The sequence below is a fragment of the Chiloscyllium plagiosum genome, unplaced genomic scaffold (assembly GCF_037043375.1).
Source record: "Chiloscyllium plagiosum isolate Xiang-an unplaced genomic scaffold, Cpla_swu_hap1 HiC_scaffold_8, whole genome shotgun sequence".
NCBI lineage: Eukaryota > Metazoa > Chordata > Chondrichthyes > Orectolobiformes > Hemiscylliidae > Chiloscyllium > Chiloscyllium plagiosum.
The window spans coordinates 94824613-94848666 of record NW_028270146.1 but is presented as its reverse complement, the minus strand read 5'-3'; the positions used below and the strand labels follow the sequence as shown (position 1 = coordinate 94848666).

The window sequence follows — 24054 nt, the reverse complement described above, 5'->3', positions numbered from 1 at the left end:
GTTGCCACCCAGGTTGATAGGGCTATTAAGAAGGCATATGGTGTGTCGGCATTTATTAATAGAGGAATGGCATTTCAGAACCATGACGTCATGCTGCAGCTTATAAATCTCTGGTGTGGCCGCACTTGGGAGTATTGCGTGCAGTCTGGTCGCCACCTTATAGGAAGGATGTGGAAGCTTTGGAAAGAGTTCAGAAGAGATTTACTAGGATTTTGCTTGGTATGGAGGGATGGTCTTACGAGGAAAGGCTGAGGGACCTGAGGCTGTTTTCGTTAGGGAGAAGGAGGTTGATTTAATTGAGACATAAGACAATCAGAGGGTTAGATTGGGTGGACAGTGAGAGCCTTTTTTCCTAGGGTGGTGATGACTAGCACGAGGGGTGATACATACAGGACAGATGTCAGAGGTAGTTTCTTTACTTAGAGAGTAGTAAAGATTGGAACGCACTGCCTGCAACGGTTGTAGACTCGCCAACTTTAAGGGCATTTAAATGGTGATTGGATCGGCACATGGACGAGAATGGAATAGTGTAGGTTCGATGGGCTTTGTATAGGTTTCACAGGTCGGCGCAATATTAAGGGCCTAAGGGCTTGTACTGTGCTTTCATATTCTAAGTTCTAAAGGCCTAAAAACTGGGTACAACAGATGGATGTAGCCTGAGTAGCAACCTGCAGCATCAATGTATTTTTTGATTTATACTGAATGATGATAATAGAAACACACCACCATTAGCTTTTGTCATGATTTCACTAAGTTGGCCCTGAGCTTTCACTGGGAAACAGGCCAGAAGATTGTGCGTGACTGCTGCAAGATTATGCAAGTACATTGAGCATTCTTTGAGGTCTTAAGTCTTATAAAGGTTTTGCCCCAGCATAGCTGCCAGGGTTAATAATTCCAGATAATGAAGAGTAGCTGATGGAACAGATATTTCCTTCAACATTTAATTGTGTGCAGACACTATAAATATTCATCCGTGACTGCATCCCCATATTATTTATCACACAGCAAGGACTACCTGCACATCACTTGTCTCAACATGTAGGAACATTGCCTAGAACCAATCCTGGGTATCCCACTAAATAAGCTGGTCTCCAGGCTGAATTGCATCTGCAACCTTGAACATTTTAGCTGCCAGATTGGCAATGATTCACAATCCTTCATTTTAAATTTCTGTTGATATCGCAAGAATCTACCTTATGAAATGACCTCATGAGGCATCTAATCACAGGCTTTCTACAACATCAGCCAGGCAGCATCTCATGAACTTTTCTCAACTCCTACCTTAGTGGCATCATGTAAAATTCTAATTTGACACAGTAAGCTATGGTTTTTACCCCTAGAAGTGACATTTTGAATTTCTAATACTCTTCCCTTTCCTGTTGATCACAAAGGGGATCTTTTCCAATCCCGTCTCGAATCTTCTTACTAAGGAATATCAAGCTGCTGAGCACATAGTTCCCTGGCTCTGATGTGACCTTCTTTTAAAAACTAGGATAATAGCCTTAAATGGATATTATCCTAACCTAAAATCCTAAATTAGAGCTGTCCAAACACATGCTGGAAGGTATATTTTCCTATTAGTAATGGTATTCAATACAGAACAATATCTGAAACATAAACATTAACTACAAGGGTATACACTGTGGCAGAATTATAAATAGCTCTGCTCTAACCTGCAGATCAATATGAATTTACCACTTGATATCAAGCAATAGCCATTAGTGGCTGTATATGTACAGAGCTTTTTCACATGACTGACTCTTGTGATTCATGTCATTATCAGAAATTCCTTTGAGATCCTTTTAGGTCTGTCTCCAGTGAATTCAATACTTATTCCCGGGTTTTCCTGCCTAGAGTTAAATTCCTTGAGTGTGTAGCATGTCTTCTCTGAAATCCAATTCACCTTTGGGCATACCTCATCAAAGATTCTGTTATTGATGTAACCATCATCAGATACAATAGCACACACAACATAGATGAACAAACCTGTATCACAATATACAATTGTCAACACATGGATGTCTTGCCTTTTTAATCCCGTCTGTCCTGAATTAGCAAACCTAGGGCTTCATAGGACAGCACTGTTCCTGGTCCATTTGCTTGATAACCCACTTTACTGCAGCAAACAGCCAAATACCACCATGAGCTGCTCCTCCCACGCACTTCATCAAATATAGAATACCAAAAGATGTTGCACATAGCTTTTATTGAATCAACTGTATAATCACATCTATAGTCTACTCATAAATATCCCACAGAGTATTCAATGATTAAAAGTAATTCCCTGATAGGAGATCACATTGGTGTTGTCATTCAGAGTGAATGCAACTACAAGCAACAAGACTATATCCAAATCTGAAGTTATTACAGATTAGGTCCATTCAATTTAAACAGACATCCAGCAGTAAGTTAAACAATAAGTATGCATTAGTTACTTACAACTGAGTGAAAAGCCCCAATTCTGGAATCCCCTCTGTGTATCTCTCGACTTCTCTTTTTCTCCATTAAGATATTCCTTACAACCTTACCTTGTTGACCACATTTTTGGTTATTTGCCCTCATCATTTTATGTGGTACATTATTAAATTGTGTTTGATAACTCCCTGCGAATGTCTTGGGGTATTTTACTCTTCAAAGTGTGACATTAACGCTTGCTGCTGAATGTAGGTATTTATTGAGAGAGAAGGAACTGAACATTAAAAGGTATCTGTAGCGCTCTGTGACCCAAATAAAGAGGTCATCAGATACAATCACCACATGAAGACATCACTTTTTTATCATCACTCTCCAGTCTCTTCGGATATAATTCCATCCCTGTGTCAAGACAACCCAGAGCTGAATGCCTCGTAAAACGCTTCTTTAATCTGACTGTAGACATAGTTCAGATTAGTAAATCAAGCACCACCTATCCAAGAATCAAGAGTGAATGACCTGAGACAAAAGAGTTAATTGATGAATGCTTCAAACAATCTATCCTCAAGAGCACCTGATCTTTCAACTTTGATTGATATATATACAACCATTCACAGCAGACTAGAGTTGCAAATCTGCAGTAGGGTTCGGGTTAGGGTTAGGACTAGAGTGCTGCAGACAAATCCAGAGAAACGTCAAGGGGGCATAAAAGTGATTCATCATTTTATATAATCACCACATTAATTGTTATAACAATATCGGAGATTGAAATAAAATGCTTTGACATTCAAGATTTATTTAATCGGGTTATGAAGGAATTCTTTGCGGAAAGGCATGACCACCGGTGGGAATGTAGGGTAGTCAAGCAATGTGACTTTAAACCAGAGTAGGTAACCTTGCATTTAGACCCATCGTGTATACTCATTGTGTGTGTCACAAGGAACAGTACAAGTGGCACAGTGCACAAGTGAGCAGATTCCACAGCGTTGCATGCAGCCAGATTTCACCAATGATTATACAGATGACCAGAGCAAGCAGAGGGTTCAGTTCATCTCTCTGGTAAATGGTCTTGTCACTCCTTTACGCACAATCCCCTCTATTCAACTTGTTGACTTACCCTGAAGCAATGTTCTGAGTGCAAATCATTTTATATTTTATACTTCAGTGAAATTAACCTCCCTCTCCCCCACCCACCCCCACCTCCAGATTGAAGAATTTTAGCTTCTCTATTCTTTCCCCTCAGCCCACACTTATACACTCCTGTTACATGGCTTTCACATTGTGCATCACATGCTTCTTGGCAGGTTACAACTGGAAACTCCAGAACTGGTGACAGGTGGGTTTCTACGTGTTAAGCTTCCCAAAAGATAAGAGCTGCAAGATATACTGAAAGGAAATATAATTTAATGGAAATTTAACCACTCGCAGGCAAGACCCATTGAATATCTAAAAAGACAAGGATGTAAAGGGTTTGGAGGCTCAAATCTATCACAGTTTATTCTTCTTCCAAGTCCAGTTTTGTTACATTTCTCTCAGGAATAGGCAGGTTCATTTGGGAATAAGAGAACCTGGAAAATTAAACACTGTAATTTTAATTTTATCCAAGATGATTTTGTGCATTCCTGTGCCTATGTTCCATGTTCCCATTAACTTGCCATGCCTTCAGCTGCTTAAGGCTTTAACCTTTGGAATTAGCTATCCATCCCTCTCTGCTTTTAAAAGTTGCTGTTTAAAACCTACCTCTTTGATCAAAGTACTTGGTCACCACTTGTCATGCTTCCTCCTGAGGCTGTATCAAATGACTGGCTCACTACGCTCCTTTGGAGCACCTTTGGACATTTTACTGTTAAAAGGTGTGATATAAAAGACAAGCTGTTGTTCACCTTAGAAAAACAAACAGAAGATAAAACAGACCCCTGCTTTACTATTACCATCGAGTACAGCTGCAGTTCCAGCCAACATCTGTATAACAGGAGCTGGGTTGACAATGTGTTACTCTACTCATAGATCCCACTAGCTCAATGGCTTCCTGCAAAATACACTGAGTTGCAACAGCAGTGAACACACCTTAATAATAAACAAATTGAACACCAAGGGCTTGTTCCTCAGCACTTTTTAAGACTCCCAAATTTAGGAGTCTAATTGTGAGGCTGATAGTTAGTGTGGAGACGTGACATGAAGCAGTGAGCAGGTTCTCTCTCGCTCCTTGGTATGTGTGTCACTGGTTTTCTCGCAAACATCCTGTTCCTCCAGGACAGAAATCAGACTTAGCGGTTTGAGACCACACAAAAAAAAACACAGAAATCTGAAACAAAATCCAAAAAGGTGTCCAACGGAACAACACCTGCAGTTTTTACCTAATCTATCTTACACATGACTCCTGACCTGCACCAACATGGTTGAATGGGAACTGAAGGGTCTTGCTAAGACACTCGGTTGTATCAAAATCACGGTTCAAAGATGAGCTACCACGACCAACTAAGCATGGGCAATAAATGCCTGTCCTGCCTGTGACACCCACACCCCCAGATTGAATAAAACCAGCATTAAAAGTAAAAATTGGACAAAGCTCATCCACTTTCCAGAGCCTGTCACAAGTGGGATATCTCACTCTGAAATGTTATGTAGTAGCAAGATTAAATGCTGTTTTCTGGTCTCGAGTCAAGCACTTCCCATTTTAATGATGTGACTCTGACTGATCTCAGATTTTGCAGAGACCTTCCAGTCTTGAGGGGAAGGTTAATTATATACAAAACTCCACCACAGCAGGATAATATAATGAGTGATACACAGTACAACTCTCCTGAAACCCTCTGACCTATTGTGAGCAACGCCAGGGGAGATGGGGTTGCATTTATTATTTTGAACAAAGGGGGACCCGCTTTGGACAGCTTGCAACTTTGTCGCTGCTCTGGAAGGAAAGTCAACCATCTGCTGACTCTCGCATTCTAGTTTTTGCAACAATGACAGCTGAACACTTGAAAAGTACAATGAGATCCTGAAGGAAAGGTGGTATGTATAGATTATATGCAACTGCACCAGCAACACTGAATAATCCTGTCACATAAGTATGAGGTGGTGCAGAGGGATAATCCTGTGACATTTGCATTTCATTTCTCGTCTGCAAATTAATAAAACATCACACAGCGCATTAACCAACAGACCAGAGTGATGATGCAGAACCAATTTTTGTATTGCATAGAGCATCCTGTTGCTCTGCTAACTGCAGAATGCTCTCCTTCCTGTTCCATTGAACACGAATATTCGATTGAAATCAATATTCATGATTTTACCACAATTCTAGCCTTGCAACCGATATTTCTATGAACGTTGGATGTCCTGATAGAGTCCAAGGCACTTCAAAATACAATGGGTACACACATCTTAAAAAATTAATGAAATATTGCTGCAATGCACTAAGTTGTGCGATGTGTAGAATGAAGAGACACATACGAGGCCTTGTCTTTAGGGAGTGGTTGGGAAATTAGGTTATTTGTAAATGGCGTTAAATGCTCTCCCAATGATGAGTCTCCTGACTTCACTGGTTCCAGCTCCTATTTCATACAGCTTGGCATCCCGTAGAAAGCGACCCATAGGGTAGTCATTGATGTATCCATTGCCGCCTGCAATTGCAAATACATAGGTACGAGCAGATTAGCACAAGAGATGATTAGCAAAAACCATATTGTCTGCGTAAGTTCCAAGAAGACCATGTCTTTACTCAGCCAGTTCCCAATCCCAATTATTAGACAAATTACAAAGCACAGCAGTAGACATCAGATCTTACACTCTATAGGGTGAAGGTCCTATTATAATGGTTAATTTTATGGTTTATGGTAACTCAGAGTTTCAGTCTTGCCATGGCAGTTTGAGAATTTGAATTTGAATCTTTAATTGACAAAAGTAGAGATTAGTTCAGCTGTATTATGTGTAATGGGAAGAAATGGAAAGAGGTTGCATCAGAAAGAAAATCAGAAACACTATGACAAATACTTTTGTCCACCCTTCGTCCCCCCAAACTTTTTGCAATGTGCAGGTCCATCTATGATTCCTTCATTTTCAGGGGTTCACTTACATCTCCTTTACAGTGAGACAGAAAATGAGAAAACATTGGTCATTTGAAAACTGACGCATCTTTCACTTCCAGCTTATAAAGTTTCTCCAGCTGAAATGTTGCTCTCTCTGCATAAATCTGGCAAGTCCTCCTGAGTATTTGGCTTCTCGATCTTCCCAAGCCACCAGTACTTAGGATCATTCAGCTACTGCCGCACCCCAATCATCTTCCACCGTCCCATTAGATCCAAGACTCTGTCAGCTTGGATCATTATCCTTTAACAGGCTTACCCAACAATAACCTATCAGCCTTGCTTTCAAACGTTTGGTTGGCAGAATCGCAATAGCTTTTTTGAGAGAGGCAAGTGTAAAGTTCCATTAGGCATGTGTAAACAAAAAAAAACATCCTGACATCAGCCCGAATTTTAACACTGAGCCCCATTGTTCTGAACTCCCCAACAAGAGAAGATGCTTTCTCTCTACCTAGCCTATCAAATAATTCAATTGCCTTTGGCAATTCCAAAATTTCCACCCTAGGCACTCTTCCAAACAGCATTTGACTATGAAGACACTGCAGAGGTTCCCTGTTCCAACTTGCTCTGACGTGCGGGGACTACTACAGTCAGCCTTTTCTTAGCCAATTATTATTTGCTTTCCCTCTCTCACTGTTGTGGTGGCCTCACTGGGTTGTTCTCAACCCTTCACCCTCAATCAATCATTTAAAGGAGAGAGCACTCACCTAGACACTGAATGCCGTCCAGGGCAACTTTAGTCGCTGCCTCTGCTGCATAGAGAATCACACCAGCACAATCCTGAAAAAGGAAGGTGAGGTAAATGAGGTTCTAGCTCTGGTGATACTTTGGTCTCAAAAGTGTGTTAGATAACTGGACCCAAAGTGTACAATCTCTTGATCAATACTCCACACTGCACAATATCTCACAGAACCGACCTGATGGATCTCAATGTCGTGCAGATTTCTAATATGTGAAAAGGCATAATCTTTATACATAGCAGCAGCTTCCAAGGCCTCAGAATGTTCTAAGCCACTTTGTCTCCAATAATATAGGCTGGGACCTTTTTCCTGGACCATAGGAGATGAGGGGTGACCTGGTAGAAGTTTATAAAATCATGAGAGGCATAGATAAGGTAGATTGCCAATAACTCTTCCCAATCTGGACGTAGGTTGGCTTGCTGAGTTGGAAGATTCATTTCCAGACATTTCATCACCCTACTAGGTAACATCTTCAGTGGGCCTCCAGGTGAAGCCTTTACTGAAGATGTTACCTAGTAGGGTGACGAAACATCTGGAAATGAATCTTCCAGCTCAGCGAGCAAACCTACATCCAGAACCTCAAACTAAGCTACAAATCTTCTCAAAACTCACTCTTCCCAATGTCAGGGGAGTCTAAAATCAGTGGGCATAGGTTTAGGGTAAGAGGGGAGAGATACAAAAGAGTCCAGAGTGGCATTTTGTTTTCACAGAGGGTAATAAGTGTCTGGAATGGTCTGCCAGAGATAGTGGTCATGAGGTGGAGGCGCCGCTATTGGACTGGCGTGGACAAAGTCAACAATCACATGACAAGAGCTTACAGTCCAACAAGTTTACTTGAAACCGCAAACTTTCTCAGGCAGCTAGTGAGACAGAATACATTGGACACAGAATTTATAGGCAAAGATCAAAGGGTCATGCAACTTATGCAAATGTACTGAACAAACCCAGATGGCTATCGAGTTTTTAATCAGTTAGAATGGAGGTGCAGGTTTTGATTAATATGTAAATCCCTGCCCCAAGAAACTTCAGGTTTTATCAGAATAAAGGTGACACCTTAGTGGTGGAAGTGAGTACAATTTTGTCATTTGAGCAACATTTGAACAGGTACAAGGATGGGATAGGTATGGAGGGATATGGACCAAACACAGGAAAATGGGACTAGTTTAATTGTGAAAACTGGGTAGCATGGGTTAGGTGAACCCAAGGGCCTGTTTCCATGCTGTAGACCTTTATGACTCTAATATACTTTGGAAGTGTAGTCACTGTTGTAATGTAGGAAATGCAGCAGCCTATTTGTGCACAGCTAGTTCCCTCAACAGAAATATGAGAATATAAAGTATGATAATCTGTTTTAGTGGTGTTGGTTGAGGAATTGATACTGCCCAGGACACTGCAGTTTTCTCTTCTGTTTTGAATAACACTATGGATCCACCCAAAAAAGATAATAGTAGGGGTGGCTGCAATTTAAAATCTTGCACTGACTATTAAACATTGAGAAAGAAGAAACAGGCATATAGATAATTTTAATCATTAATTACAATTGTTTGTACACAGCATTTGAACTACATTTGATCAGTAAGCTTTTTTTTAAGTCTTTGCTTGAAAGATGTTTTAAATCAAAAGCACAACTAAACAAGATATAAAACAAGCAGCAGTGAAAGCAGAAAGGAAAATAACATCAAAGCAAGGACGTGTGGGAAAGGGTACTGATACTGCACTTGGAAAAGGGGAAACAATGGTGCAGTGGTAGTATCATTGGACTGGCACTCCAGCTCTGGGGACAGGAGCATCAAATCACATTACTGCAGCTGGTAGAATTGCAATTCATTTAATAACTTCTATAATTATCATTAAAAAAACGTGAATAACTAATATAGCCAATCTGCTGTCACTAATCTGCCATAGTTCCAGCCTACATATGACTTTAGATCCACAATAATGTGGTTGACTCTGAACTGCCCTCTGGAATTGCTGAGCAAGCCACCAGGTTTTGAGCAATTAAGGGCAATCAACAAATAATGGTCCTACCAGCAACACCAACATCCCAGGAATAAAAATAGATAACTTGGGAAATAGAGATGTGGATTCATAAAAGATCTTGGTTAGTTTAAATAAAAGAAAAAAAACAAACAGCAGATTTAAAAAGAAATGTTAAAGAGATTTGACAGAATGAAGGGAAAGATTATTTCCTCTGGTAAGGGAAATGTGCCAAATGGTCACTATTTGAATACTGCAGCTTGAAGGGAATTCTCACAACATCTTCAGTGAGACCCTGGAATACTTTCACATGGGGAGCAGTTGAGATAGAGACCAGTGTACCTTGAAACCTCTACAATTCTCAAGCGAGCGACACCATAGGACTGTTTGAGAGCGCACATAGGCTTTCTGCTACCAATTTTCTGCTGAAGGAGCCCTTAAACAGATTTCATCATGAGAGACAAGTGTCCTGTTAGAAATTTTTCTTTAAGTTTCTCTACACATTCTTAAGGAATCCTTTCGTCCCTGCATTTCCTAGAAGGTTGCAAAATGTACCTAAACTGTAAGCATTCTTACCGCAGTAGCATGATATTTCCAATTATGCCGCTATCCTCAGTGAGGCTGCAATGAGTTTTTAAAAAAGTGTTTATTTTAAACATCAATGTATTGCTTCTCCATAGGCATCCAACTCTGATTGTTCAAACTATCAAAACAAAGATTAGACATTCATTGAAAGTGTGCTTCCCACTCCAGGAAGCCACAAAGCTGTTGCAGAACAACATATAGGTGGTGATGTGAATTTCTGACTGTCAAGGTGAGATGTCATTATCACCGTCACCAAGTTAACATTAAGCATTGTTTAATCTAATACAGCATTGTTCAACCCAGAAATCTCCCTCAATCCTGCCCAATAACCTGTCTTTAGTTCAACAGTGGACAACACTTGTCATGGTGGGACTAGATGAACGGCACGGACATGATGGGCCGAACGGCCTCTTTCCATCCTGTAAAACTCTATGACTATGACTCTACTGTAGCTGTGTGGTCATTTCTAATTTCCCATACGAGCCATTCAGTAGGTGAGATTTCAACCTTAATGCCAATCATCGCTATGGTACATCCACAAGGGACTAGATTGAAGCTGCTCCAACTTGTATCAAGTCAGACTCCTACAATCAGCAGATTATGCTGAATTCAACCTCAGACTCAAGTCATGAGTGAGGCAAGACTTTGTGCAAACATTTTAGAAAGTGATTACATACTAGGCTTTTGTTGACAATGAGGCTGCTCATACAGTGGTCCACAAGGATAAACTTCAACTTCCTCTAGCCTTACCTTTGCACTCATGTGTCCCATGTCACAAGCTCTTGCCACGTTGTATACGTACTGCCTGCAGGCACTCAGGTTGGTATACATGTCAGCCATCTTGCCTTGTAAAAGCTGCAGTAAAGGAGGCAGTGCAACAAATATCAAGTTAAACACATCAAGGAGATACAACAGTTGGCCCATCTCATTACAACTCCCAACATTGCTCTGGGTAAAATGAATATATACACGGACAAAACAAAAACATTGTCATGAACATATAACTGCACCAAAGATTGAGGTCAATGGAAGAACAGGAGAGTAAGACAGAGAGAAATGCTAAAATTAGGGAAAGGCTTCTCATTTCTGTCAATAGCAGGTCAATGAGTCAGATTCAAACCTAGACGCTCAAAGTGGAAACAAAACTCAATTGCTAGGTTTATGATGTCCAAAATGGCTAAGGTTGTGCTGTTAAGATGATTTTATCCTCTAAAATTAGAGTTCTTTTAACCATATTTAGGGTGATCATACCTGGGCAGGGTCCATTTCTATAGTGCCCTTACACTCCCAGGTACTTCACAGGAAGGTTAGCAGACAAATGACACTGAGTTAAAGGAAACAACAGAACATAAGAAATTGTTCTGGCTAAACATGAACAAAGTGATGGAAGATTGGATTCCTGTTCAAGAGGGATTTTTGCCCACTTACTTAAAACTGCCTATAATCCCTTTGTGCCATCCTCACCATTTTCCTTCCCACCTATTTTTGTCTCATTCACAAAGTTCATCCTGAAAATGCCCCCTTATCCCAGTTCTGCTGTCCAGTTTTCAATCCTCTGGGACTTCCCAGAAACTAAGGGCTCTTGGAAGATGCCTACCTGTGCAGCCACTATTTCTCTAGCTACTTCCCTCATTATCCTGGGACACATCCCATCAGTTCCAGAAGACTTATCAGCAATTAATCTCATTAATTTCCCTAGCACTTTTTCCTCTATTGATGGTTAAATTTATTACCTTTTCTTCTTTTGCTCTTTGGTATGTTTTTAATTAATTTTGAAATGTTGTTAGTGTCTTCCACAGTGAAGCCTGATAAAAATTATTTTTTCAACTACACTGCAATTCCTGCTTCCCCATTATTATTTTCCCAGCCTTGGTTCTCTAAAATGCCTATATTTACTTCGGCTTCTTTCCTTATATATTTAAAGTTGATTTCTCAAAGTGCTTTGCTCACACAACAAGATGCATTGAGAGATCACAAAGCTTAAAATGTTAACTCTGTTTGTCTCTCCTCAGTTACTGTCTGACCTTCCGATCTCTTCTCCCCATTTTCTGTTTTTTTTGTTCTGAGCAAGGGTCACCAGACCCGAAACATTAACTCTGGATTTTTCTCCACAGATGCTGCCAGACCTGCTGAGATTTTCCAACAATTTCAGTTTCTGTTTCCGAGTTCAAGCAACTGCAATGCTTTGGGTTTTTTGGAGAATGTTTTTTGCCTTGTCCTTTTGGATCTGCAGCAATGTGTGTCCTAACGTGAGGAAGTAGGAAGAATGAATTTATTAAAATAAAAAGTGTATATTTCTCACATTCAGCGCTCCCTCGAAGCTGCATGGCTGCTCCGGATGTCTGCATGCTGACACCCTTCCTAGCATCAAATTCCAGTTCTGGACACTGCTGCCATGGACAAACCTCAGAGTTCCGCACAAGCAATAACAAAATTAGTGAGATTGCTATTCCATTTATATTCAAAGGCTCTGTGGTACCTTACCTGAAACTCTCCAATCTTCTGACCAAACGCCTCTCGGACATGCAAGTAAGGGAGAGCATGGTCCAGCACGGCCTGCATGATGCTACAAATGGACAGTAAATGTGAACATGTTAAATCAAACTGAAGAGCCAAATCCCAGGCGTCTCATTCTTTCCCAGATCCCAAAAAGTATACTGTAGGACGCTAACTCTCAGTCTTCCTTTGACTTAGAGTCATGCAGCATAGAAACAAGCCCTTCGGTCTGCCATGTATATGCCTACCAACAAACACCAAACTATACTGATTCTATTTACCTGCGCTTGCTCCACAGTGTACTATGCTCTGGCATTTGTTTCTAAATCTACAGGCATTTAAAAATCGAAATTTGACTATTCATACCGAGTCTTAATTTACCTTGCTCTCTTTGTGATTGGCACATATTACAAAGTGGTTGCACTGCAGTAAAATGTGCACAGGTAGAAAGGGAATCAGTGACCGTCCAACAGAGTAAAAGTCAGTCAAGCAGGAGTCCTCTGGACAATTTCCCTCTCCTCTGACAGGGACATTGTTCTTCGAGGGAATGCAGTGACAGCCAAGACTGTGGCACCAATCTATGTGGAAGTAAGTATCCAGTAATAAACACTGGATGTGTTTATTATGTTTCAACAACCTTCAGATTCTGGAACAGTCTATGGCAGATGTAGCTCCACTCTTTAAAAAAGCAGAGGGGGGGAGATATTGGGAATCACTGTCTGGTCACCTTAACAGTTGTAGCTGAAATACTGAAATCTATTCAATGGAATGTAGAAAATACCAATGGGATTAGACAAAGTTAACATAGATTTGTGAAAAGGAAGCCATTTTTAACAAACCTACTAGATTTTTTAAGGAGATGACTAGTCTAAATGAGGGAGAAATACTGGATGTGCTATATTTAGATATTCAGAAAGGTTTTGATGAAGTCTCACATAAAGAGGTTAATGTGCAAAATCAAAGCACGTAGGGTTGGGGGGTAATATACTGCCATAGATTGAGAACTGGTTAGCAGTAAATAGAGAGGCATAGCTGGGTCATTCTGGAGTGGAAGGTAATGACAGTGGATGAGTGCTTGGGTCCCAGCCATCCACGAAACTAGGATTGTAAGTGGTGTGGAGGATGTAAAGAGACTTCAGAGTGACTTTGATAAGTGGAGTGAGTGGGCATATGTGTGGCAGATGCAGTGTAACATGGATATGGGTGAAGTTGTGTAATTTGATAAGAAAAGCAGAATGGCAGAGTATTATGTAAATGTTGATTGGGAAAGGATGATAGAGTCATTGAGTTATATAGCAAGGAAACAGACCCTTCGACCCAACCAGTCCATGCTGACCATAGTTCCAAACTAAACTAGTCCCACCTGCCTGCTCCTGGCCCATATCCCTCCAAACCTTTCCTATTATGTATTCACCCAAATGTCTTTTAAATGTTTTCATTGTACCCACATCCGCTACTTCCTCAGGAAGTTCATTCCACACACAAACTATCCTCTGTATAAAGAAGTTGCCCCTCATGTCTTTTTTAAAATCTTTTTCCTCTCACCTTAAAAATGTGTCTCCTAGTCTTGAAATTCCCTACCCTAGGGAAAATGCACCTACTATTAACCCTATTGATAGCCCTCATGATTTTCTAAACTTTTGTATAGTTACCTCTCAACTTCCTACGCTCCAGTGAAAAAAAGTCCCAGCCTATCCAGCCTTTCTTTATAACTCAAACCTCTACACCCAGCAACATCCCGGTAAATCTCTTCTAAACCCTCTCCAGCTTAATAAGAACCTTCCCATGACTCGGCGACTGGAACTGGACACTGTCCTCCAGAAGGGGCCTCACCAATGTCCTGTACCAACTCCGCATTTGATGATCAGCCATAATGGGCTGAATGGCCTACTCCTGCTCCTATTTCATGTATGCATTAGCCTTGTCATCCTCAAGGTGGTCTACACAATGATTCCAGGTTACTTAAGATTCCTCAACAAAAATTGGTTTGAGTGCACTTTCAGACAAAGGAAGTCGTAACAAATAGCTTGCTCTTTAGGTGTCAGAGGAGAAAGTGAGGTCTGCAGATGCTGGAGATCAGAGCTGAAAATGTGTTGCGGGAAAAGCGCAGCAGGTCAGGCAGCATCCAGGGAACAGGAGAATCGACGTTTCGGGCATAAGCCCTTCTTCCTGAGGTGGAGGCTAGTACAATTACAACATTTAAAAGGCACCTGGATGGGTATATGAATAGGAAGGGTTTCGAGGATACGGGCCAGGTGCTGGCAAATGGGACTGGAATATTTCAAGAAATCTGGTCAGCATGAATGAGTTGGACTGAAAGGTCTGTTTCCATGCTGTATATCTCTATGACTCGAAGGGGCAGATGGCCTTATGGTCAATGATGCCAATGAACCCTGATTGATGCCACATGCCTGGAAAGAAACTGGCTCAGCTGACATGCCTCTTGTCGTTAAATTGCCTAGCTGTACCCGGTAGTAGTCGAACTATTTTATTTATTCACAGAATGAGGGTATTGCTTGAGCATTACCACATCTCTGGTCAGGGGCAAAGTTGAGAAGCCTGGACCTTCATGGTAATCTCAGCTAGTGCAGAAAATCATTCAAAGTCCCACTGGATTTCAGAGCAGAAACCAGTAGTGCAAAGTTCAGATCTGAGATATACTGACTGAAAAGTGCCTCTTTGCATTTTAACAATGTCTTTCATATCAGACTGTCAAGCATTTGTTCAGAGGATGAGACACATGAACAATGATAATTGAGTGAAGATCACTACTTACCCAAGAGGGCCAGCAGACAGCACAAGTCGCTCCAAGTCGAGACCACTCATCAAAACATAGACTCCTTTGTTCAATTCTCCCAAGATATTTTTGGCTGAAATCACAGATATCATGTAGATACATGAACATCATGTCTTTAAGAAGTGGGTTCAGGTCAGTGCTGCAGCTGTGTATGCAAGTGAGGCAGACACTCCCCAATATAGCAACAGACCTTTGTAAAAGTTACATCACCTTAGTTACTTTGTTTACTAGGAATCCTTAATGCACTGTGTATCTAATCACTTCAGAGATTTGTACCTGGTCACTTTCTTCAGCACAAAAATCAAAGGTCACAAGAACCCTGTCAATTTGATTTACTCCAGTACTTATTAAAATTCATGAAGCTGACTGGCATAAACATTTAACTGCAAATTGGACTGTCTATTGTTGTATGATTTGAAAATAGTTGGGGGAACAAGGCAACATTTTTATAATGTACTGTGCAAGTACAAAACAGATCCACTCACACATGTTTGCCTCACTTACCCTAATGTAACTGATAACTGTAGTTTTATTAGTCTGTATCCGGATTGGAGAAAGAAAGGAGTGGTGAGCAGTGTTCGACTATCTGTTGCATGGCCACAGAATGATATATCAAACATTTATGAAGCAGATCCTTACAACATCCTCAAGGGCTAGACCTGCCGAATTGACAAATCAGTTTCCATCAGTTTGGAAGGAAGTGATTCAGCCCATCTTGCCTGTGCAAGACCTTTGTAAGGGCTATCCAAATAACCCCATTCGTCCCTGCTTCTTATCCATTTCAAATTTTTCTTTTTCCTTTTCAACATTTTACCTACCATATATACTCAATGACTTGGAGGCGGCGGTGTTGGACAGGGGTGGACAAGGTTAAAAATCACACACCAGGTTATAGTCCAACAGGTTTATTTGGAAGCATTAGCTTTTGGAGTGCCACTCCTTCACCAGGTGGCTTCCAAATAAACCTGCTGGACAATAACCTGGTGTTATGTGATTTTTAACTTAGTGTATACTCAAGTAATAGTCAAATTTTTTTGATTACCTTTTAAGGTTAAATTTATGGGGTCGACTACTACATGGATGCTACTTTTGCGGGTCTGAAATTCATGCCCGTCAAACTTCCTATCGTATCATGAGCAGAAGCCCAAGTGATCTCTAAACGAATAAAAAAAACTAATTATGGTAATTCTGAAAACCCAGAGCAGTAGACAACAGCCAGCAGACTGGAAGACCAGGAGCAGAGCAGAACAACCAGCAAACTGGAAAGCTGGAGCGGGATGTGATGACCGGCATACTGACTCATAAATGTTGATCTAGGGTCGACCTTTACACGAGATATATGGAAAATTCCAGGTTATTTGGAAGAAAAAAGGGGGTTAACTTTTACATGAGATCAACTAATAACTGTAGTACTGTAATTACTTTTCGAAGTTAGTCTTGAATCCACTTGTACCAAATTAGAGCCAAAAATTGAACAGTTTAATACCTGGCACTTTGCAGTCTTCAAAGACTAGCTCACACGTGTTGGAGCCTCTCATTCCCAGTTTATCCAGCTTCTGAGCCGTACTGAATCCAGGCATGCCCTTAAAGACAAACAAGGGGTAAAGGGGATACCAAAAATAAAGCATGAGATAGAAAAGGTCACCAAATATTACGAACCGTGGCTGCATGGACAAATACTCTGAGCCACACTGGAACAAGGTTTTAATGGAGAAAGCAGGTAGATGTGTATAATCAGCCCTCCTGTAATCAACTTGGTCAATTAGCAAGTCAGACACAATATAGAGAAAACAGAGTTTATATTTTGAGTCCTTTAATCAAGAAACAGCTTGGAAAAGGTGGGGGGAAAGGGAGAAGGCTGGGGGGAGAGGTATAGGTGGGAGAGAGAGAGAGAGAGGGAGGGACTGGGAGTTGGGCAGAGCGAGGGGTGAGAGAGTGGGGGGAAAGAGCAGGGAGGAGGGAGAATGGGGGGGAGGGAAGAGGAAGTGAGGAGGGAGCAAGGGGGCAGAGAGAGGGGAGGCAAAAGAGAGCAACTGAAGGGCAGGAGAGAGAGGAGAGGGAAAATGAGACAGTGACAGAAGGGTGAGTGAGGGAGGTGATGAGTTTGGGGGGGTGGGGAGAGAAGATGAGACGGTGGGGTGAAATGAGACAGAGAAGGGGGAACAGAGGGGGTCAGTGGAAGTGACACAGAGAGAGACAGAGACAGACTGAGAGAGAAAAGGGCGTAGAGAGAACAAACGAAAGGGGGGGGAATGGGGACATATATGTATGGGGCCTTAGAAGGGAAGGACTCCTGCAAAAATACTGACAAGGGAGGGTGGGAGTATAAGAAAAAGAGGGACCCTGTTATAATTGTGGGAGGGAAGAAGTGGAGGAAATGGGTCCGACACAGCCCTGTCAACCACAGTGCGGGGGAATCCTTGGTTGAGGAAGAAGGTGGCAGACAGCATCATCAGAGATGCGACAGAGACAGAGAAACTAGGAGAATGGCAGGGTGAGAGGATGTATAGTCGAGGTAACTGTGGGAGTTGGTGCGTTTGTAGTGGACATTCGTGGTCAGAGTCGTAAGTGTGTGCTGGAAAAACACAGCAGGTTAGGCAGCATCCAAGGAGCAGAAAAATCAACGCTTCTTCCTGATGAAGATCTTATGCTCGAAACGGCGATTCTGTTGCTCCTCGGATGCTGCCTGACCTGCTGTGCTTTTCCAGTACCACAGTCTCAACTCTGATCTCCAGCACCTGCGATCCTCACTTTCCCTGATGTTGGTGGCCAGCCTATCCTCAGAAATAGAAACAGAAATGTCAAGTAAGGGAGGAGTCAGGAGATAGATCAGGTGAAGGTGAGGAAAGAATGGAAATTGGAAGCAAACTGATTAATTTTTCCAGTACCAGACAAGCGGGGGGAAATAGCACCATCAATATAATTGATGTACTGCAGAAAGTGACATTGGCAGGGCCTGGAGCAGGACTGGAACAAGGAATGTTCCACATACCCCACAAAGAGATAGGCATAACTGAGTACATGCGGGTACCCATGGCCACCCCTTGACTTGGAGAAAGGGAGAGGAGTTAGAAGAGAAGTTGTTTAGGGTGAGGGTGAGCTCGGCCAGGCAGAGGAGGGTGGTGGTAGATGGGGATGGTCCAGGTCTTTGCTCCAGGAAGAAGTGGAGAGCCCTGAGACCATCCTGATGGAGGGGGGGGGGAATGGACGTATAAAGAGATTGCATGCCCAAGGTGACATTGAGGGAGCTGGCGTGTGTAAACTGTAATCTTTGAAGGCTGACAGAGTGTCAGAAGAATGGTGGATGTAAGTGAGAAGGGACTGGACCAGACAGGACAAAATAGCTTTGGTCAGGCAGTAACAGATGAAACAAAAGTACGGCCAGACAGTCCAGTTGGTTGATTTTGATGAGAAGGTAGACATTGACAGACATTCTTGGCAGCATGTAGAAAGATCTAATTCCTGACTTACAACAGGGTCAAAGTGGAAGAACGCAGCTATTTTGGGGATAGTCTAAACCACATCTTTTGGTATATAAAACCATTGTTTCCATCTCACCTAGCTCCATATACACACACAGAGCCCCGATTACTGCTCCCAGCCTGAGCTCCATATATACACACACAGCCCCGATTACTGCTCCCAGCATGAGCTCCATATATACACACAGCTCGATTACTGCTCCCAGCCTGAGCTCCATATACACACACAGCCCGATTACTGCTCCCAGCCTGAGCTCCATATAAACACACAGCACGATTACTGCTCCCAGCCTGAGCTCCATATACACATACAGAGCCCCGATTACTGCTCCCAGCCTGAGCTCCATATATACACACAGAGCCCCGATTACTGCTCCCAGCCTGAGCTCCATATACACACACAGCCCGATTACTGCTCCCAGCCTGAGCTCCATATACACACACAGCCCGATTACTGCTCCCAGCCTGAGCTCCATATACACACACAGCCCGATTACTGCTCCCAGCCTGAGCTCCATATACACTCACAGCCCGATTACTGCTCCCAGCCTGAGCTCCATATATACACACACAGCTCGATTACTGCTCCCAGCCTGAGCTCCATAATCACACACACAGCCCCGATTACTGCTCCCAGCATGAGCTCCATATATACACACAGCCCGATTACTGCACCCAGCCTGAGCTCCATATATACACACAGCCCGATTACTGCTCCCAGCCTGAGCTCCATATACACACACAGCCCGATTACTGCTCCCAGCCTGAGCTCCATATACACACACAGCCCGATTACTGCTCCCAGCCTGAGCTCCATATACACACACTGAGCCGCGATTACTGCTCCCAGCCTGATCTCCATATACATACACAGAGCCCGATTACTGCTCCTAGCCTGAGCTCCATATACATACACAGAGCCCTGATTACTGCTCCTAGCCTGAGCTCCATATACACACACAGCCCGATTACTGCTCCCAGCCTGAGCTCCATATATACACACAGCCCGATTACTGCTCCCAGCCTGAGCTCCATATACACACACAGCCCGATTACTGCTCCCAGCCTGAGCTCCATATACACACACTGAGCCGCGATTACTGCTCCCAGCCTGAGCTCCATAATCACACACACAGCCCCGATTACTGCTACCAGCCTGAGCTCCATATATACACACAGCCCGATTACTGCTCCCAGCCTGAGCTCCAACTGCACACACTGAGCTGCGATTACTGCTCCCAGCCTGAGCTCCATAATCACACACACAGCCCCGATTACTGCTACCAGCCTGAGCTCCATATATACACACAGCCCGATTACTGCTCCCAGCCTGAGCTCCATATACACACACAGCCCAATTACTGCTCCTAGCCTGAGCTCCATATACACACACAGAGCCCCGATTACTGCTCCTAGCCTGATCTCCATATACATACACAGAGCCCGATTACTGCTCCTAGCCTGAGCTCCATATACACACACGCACAGCCCGATTACTGCTCCTGGCCCGAGGTCCATGTACATGGAGCCCCGATTACTGCTCCCAGCCTGAGCTCCATATACATACAGAGCCCTGATTACTGCTCCTAGCCTGAGCTCCATATATACACACACAGCCCCGATTACTGCTCCTAGCCTGAGCTCCATATACACACACAGCCCGATTACTGCTCCCAGCCTGAGCTCCATATACACACTCAGCCCGGATTACTGCTCCTCGCCTGAGCTCCATATATACATACAGCCGGAATTACTGCTCCCAGCCTGAGCTCCATATACACACACAGCCCGATTACTGCTCACAGCCTGAGCTCCATATACACACAGAGCCCCGATTACTGCTCCTAGCCTGAGCTCCATATACACACACAGCCCGATTACTGCTCCCAGCCTGAGCTCCATATACACATACAGAGCCCCGATTACTGCTCCCAGCCTGAGCTCCATATACACACACAGCTCGATTACTGCTCCCAGCCTGAGCTCCATATACACACACACAGCCCGATTACTGCTCCTGGCCTGAGCTCCATATACATAGATAGAGCCCCGATTACTGCTCCCAGCCTGAGCTCCATATACACACTCAGCCCGATTATTGGTCCCAGCCTGAGCTCCATATACATACAGAGCCCCGATTAATGCTCCTAGCCTGAGCTCCATATACACACACACACACAGCCAGGATTACTGCTCCCAGCCTGAGCTCCATATACACACACAGCTTCGATTACTGCTCCCAGCCTGAGTTTCATATACACACACAATGCCACGATTGCTGTGAGCTCCACACACAAGGACCCATGATCACCACTCCCAGCCGTGAGCTCTATCAGCTGATACCTGATCACGTGAGAGAGGACAGCACTTTGCCAAGACTCACTGGATGCCTTCTCGCAGAGCGCTTTAGGGAACATCTCCAGGACACCCACACCAATCAACCCCACTGCCCCATGGCCGAACATTTTAACTTCCCCCGCCGGCCCCCTGTCTGCTGAGGACATGCAGGTCCTGGGCCTCATCCACCCCTCTCCCTCCCCACCCGACGCCTGCAGGAAGAGCACCCCTCATCTTCCACCTCAGAACCCTTCAGCCCTGGGGCATCAACGTGGACTTCATCAGTTTCCTCATTTCCCCTCCCCCACCTTCCCCCAGTTCCAATCTTCCAGCTCAACACCATCCTCATGACCTGTCCTACTTGCCAATCTCCCTTCCCACCTGTTCGCTCCACCCTCCTCTCCGACCTATCACCTTTACCTCTTCCTCCATCCACCTACTGCACTCTCAACTACCTTCTCCCCAGCCTCATCCCCGAGGCTTCCAGCCTCATTCCTGATTAAGGGCTCCTGCTGGAAATGTTGATTTTCCTGCTCCTCGGATACTGCCTGACCTGTTGTGTTTTTCCAGCTCCACTCTAATCTTGACTCTGATGCAGCCCTGAGCCAATCTTTTCAATCACTGAACGTAGAGAGAAAGTAATTGTCATTTACAAACGTCTAATGCGCTAAATATCCCCAGAAGGACATTACAGGACAAAATGTTACCTTCTCCACAATGAACGCGGTGATACCACGGGAAGCCGGCTTGGCATTAATGTCCGTTTTGCCATAAACAATGAGGACATCAGCATCAGGCCCATTGGTAATCCAGAACTTGTTGCCATTGAGAACATAGTAATCACCTTACATTAAAAAAAACAACTCTCAGTCAGCAAAACACCTTGATTAATGGAATTAGATTGAACAAAAAGATCAAATAACTTCCTATCATAAAGAACGTGCCCTGTTCATTTTCCAAATGTAAATGGTCAGCAACTACAAGAAACAAAATTGGATGCAGTTTTTCCCACACAGGGATCTGGCTTCCAACTGCAGAAGATAACCCACTGCTGCATTAAATGGAACATGTGTCACACCAGCCAAGCTTTTGACTTTCTGAAGGTTACTGGCCTAATTGAGTCATTGGGCACCTTGTTGCAAAATAAGATTCAGATAGAAATGACTTTGAAATGTGTTTTAGGCTGGGCTGTGAATTTGAAGTCAGTTGTCAGGCACAGTACTCAGCGTACCAACCATAAGTTGTTTCCCCAGAAACCAAACTGCTTGCAGTCAGGAGAAAGACTGAATCAAGGAAGACAATCTGTTTTTTGGGAACGGGCACCCAGCCAGCAAAATCATCAAAGGAAATGTAGGACAGCATACAAAGAGGTTATATTTAGTTTCAAGTTAAGCACGACAACCATCAAAAGTGGGGCAATGTCACGTGTTCATTTTATATCATCGTGCAAACGTAGGTGGCACCAACTAGACTACGTAACTCTGATCACAGCTGTTGATCTGCGCTTTCTGCCTTACCACAGAATGGAAGAATTTAATTACTCGAATCCAAGTTTTGCCTTGTTGAATGGTACATCCAGTTCAGACCAAAAGTGAGATTGTCTTACCCTCTTGGTCACACACTACTACACTCGTAGACAGGGGCCGGAGCAAACCAATTCCCATACAAAAACATTCAAGTCATTTACAGAAAGTAACGGCACCACTGAATCTGAGAAGGCACACACCTATGGCAGACTCAAATCCAATATCACTTATCAATTTAACACCATAATATGGGACGTTTCACATCATGAACTTGGGCTCACCTGAAGGTAAGTAAAATGTGTCCAATTTTTGTTTCACAAGGGAATCTCTGGGCTAAATAGAGAGAACTTTGGTCTCAGCAGTCTGTGATACATTCCAATCTAGATTCCAAAGGAAAATCAAAATCCAAAGTCACAGTCATGCCGTGCCATTCATTCTACAAACCTTTCTTGTCTGCCTTCAATTTCATTGAGACGACATCCGACCCTGCATTTGGCTCACTCATTGCAAGAGCCCCTATATGCTCACCACTGATTAACTGCAAAGAGAGAAAGCTAATTAAGGAGGAGGAAACCAACTTCAGAGTTGAACAGTGCACAGATTTCTAGCTTTGTGGGATACCTCTGCCTCGTCTGCAAGCATGCCCCAAGCTTCTTGTTCTGAGGAAGGGTCACTCCACCCAAAGCGTTAACTCTGATTTCTCTCCACAGATACTGCCATACCCTGCTGAACTCTTTCAGCAATTGCTATTTTTGTTTCCAAGTTTCTAAGCACTGCTTGTTATTTTAATCCAGCACCTTGCTCCTACTCTCAAGTCTCAGTGCTCAATGTTCCTGTGAAGTTTGACACAGGTTTGGGGAACAGCACTTCATCTTCAGCTTCTGGACTCAGCATTGATTGCAACAATTTCAGACCATGAATCCAGTCCCACAATTCTGAGTATTTTTTTTGTTTTGCCATGTGTCAGTCTGAACCTGGCTTTTGAAGTTATTGTCTCTGTCCAAAAACATTCATTATTCTGCTATTCAAAGTCTGGACAAACATTTTGTTTCGTTCCTACAACCATTACTACTCCCTTTGCCATTTGTTCCATGGCATCTTTTGTCATTTAATCTCTCCCACCCTCCGTCCACTCCCAGACTTTCCCTTTTGTTCTTTCATTGGCATAAAACCTTGCCAAATTCCTTCAGTTCCAAAAATAACTTTTCGTCGGATGTAACTTAGAGCATTAATTGTTTCTCTCTCCCCAGATGCTGCCACTTTTCTAGCATTTTCTGCTTCTATTTCAGATTCCCAAATGCTTTTATTGCAAGAAAATGTTAAGATCTATTAAAAAAAGACTTATTGTATTTGAACTGATGCAGTCTGTAAGAATTTGAAGCCAGCCAGACTCTCAGATGAACACCTTTTACTTATTGTCTTAATAGGTTCTTCAGGATCAAGGGTTATGGGGAGAATGGGGCTGAGAAACCTATCAGCCATGACTGAGTGGCAGAGCAGACTCGATGGGCTGAATCGTCTAATTTCTGTCCTATACCTTATGGCCTTATATTACTAAAACAGAAATTGCTGGTGACCTTCAGCATGCCTGACAACACCTGTGGAGAGAAAGCAGAG

The 24054-nt window shown here is 43.1% G+C and overlaps 1 protein-coding gene across 2 annotated transcripts in view; it reads right to left on the bottom strand.

The window, feature by feature from the left end:
- Positions 1–2187: 2187 nt before the first annotated feature.
- ivd (isovaleryl-CoA dehydrogenase) overlaps positions 2188–24054 on the bottom strand; it is a 104382-nt gene continuing 82515 nt past the window's right edge. For both annotated transcript variants that reach the window (XM_087990120.1, XM_043698213.2), the window contains 8 exons: positions 22882–22975; positions 21619–21755; positions 16579–16675; positions 15072–15165; positions 12284–12365; positions 10550–10654; positions 7205–7277; positions 2188–6035 (listed from right to left, as the gene is read on the bottom strand). In XM_087990120.1, the coding sequence (XP_087846246.1) occupies positions 5902–6035; positions 7205–7277; positions 10550–10654; positions 12284–12365; positions 15072–15165; positions 16579–16675; positions 21619–21755; positions 22882–22975 (816 nt within the window). In that variant the 3' untranslated portion in view covers positions 2188–5901. The remainder of the gene's footprint in view (positions 6036–7204; positions 7278–10549; positions 10655–12283; positions 12366–15071; positions 15166–16578; positions 16676–21618; positions 21756–22881; positions 22976–24054) is intronic.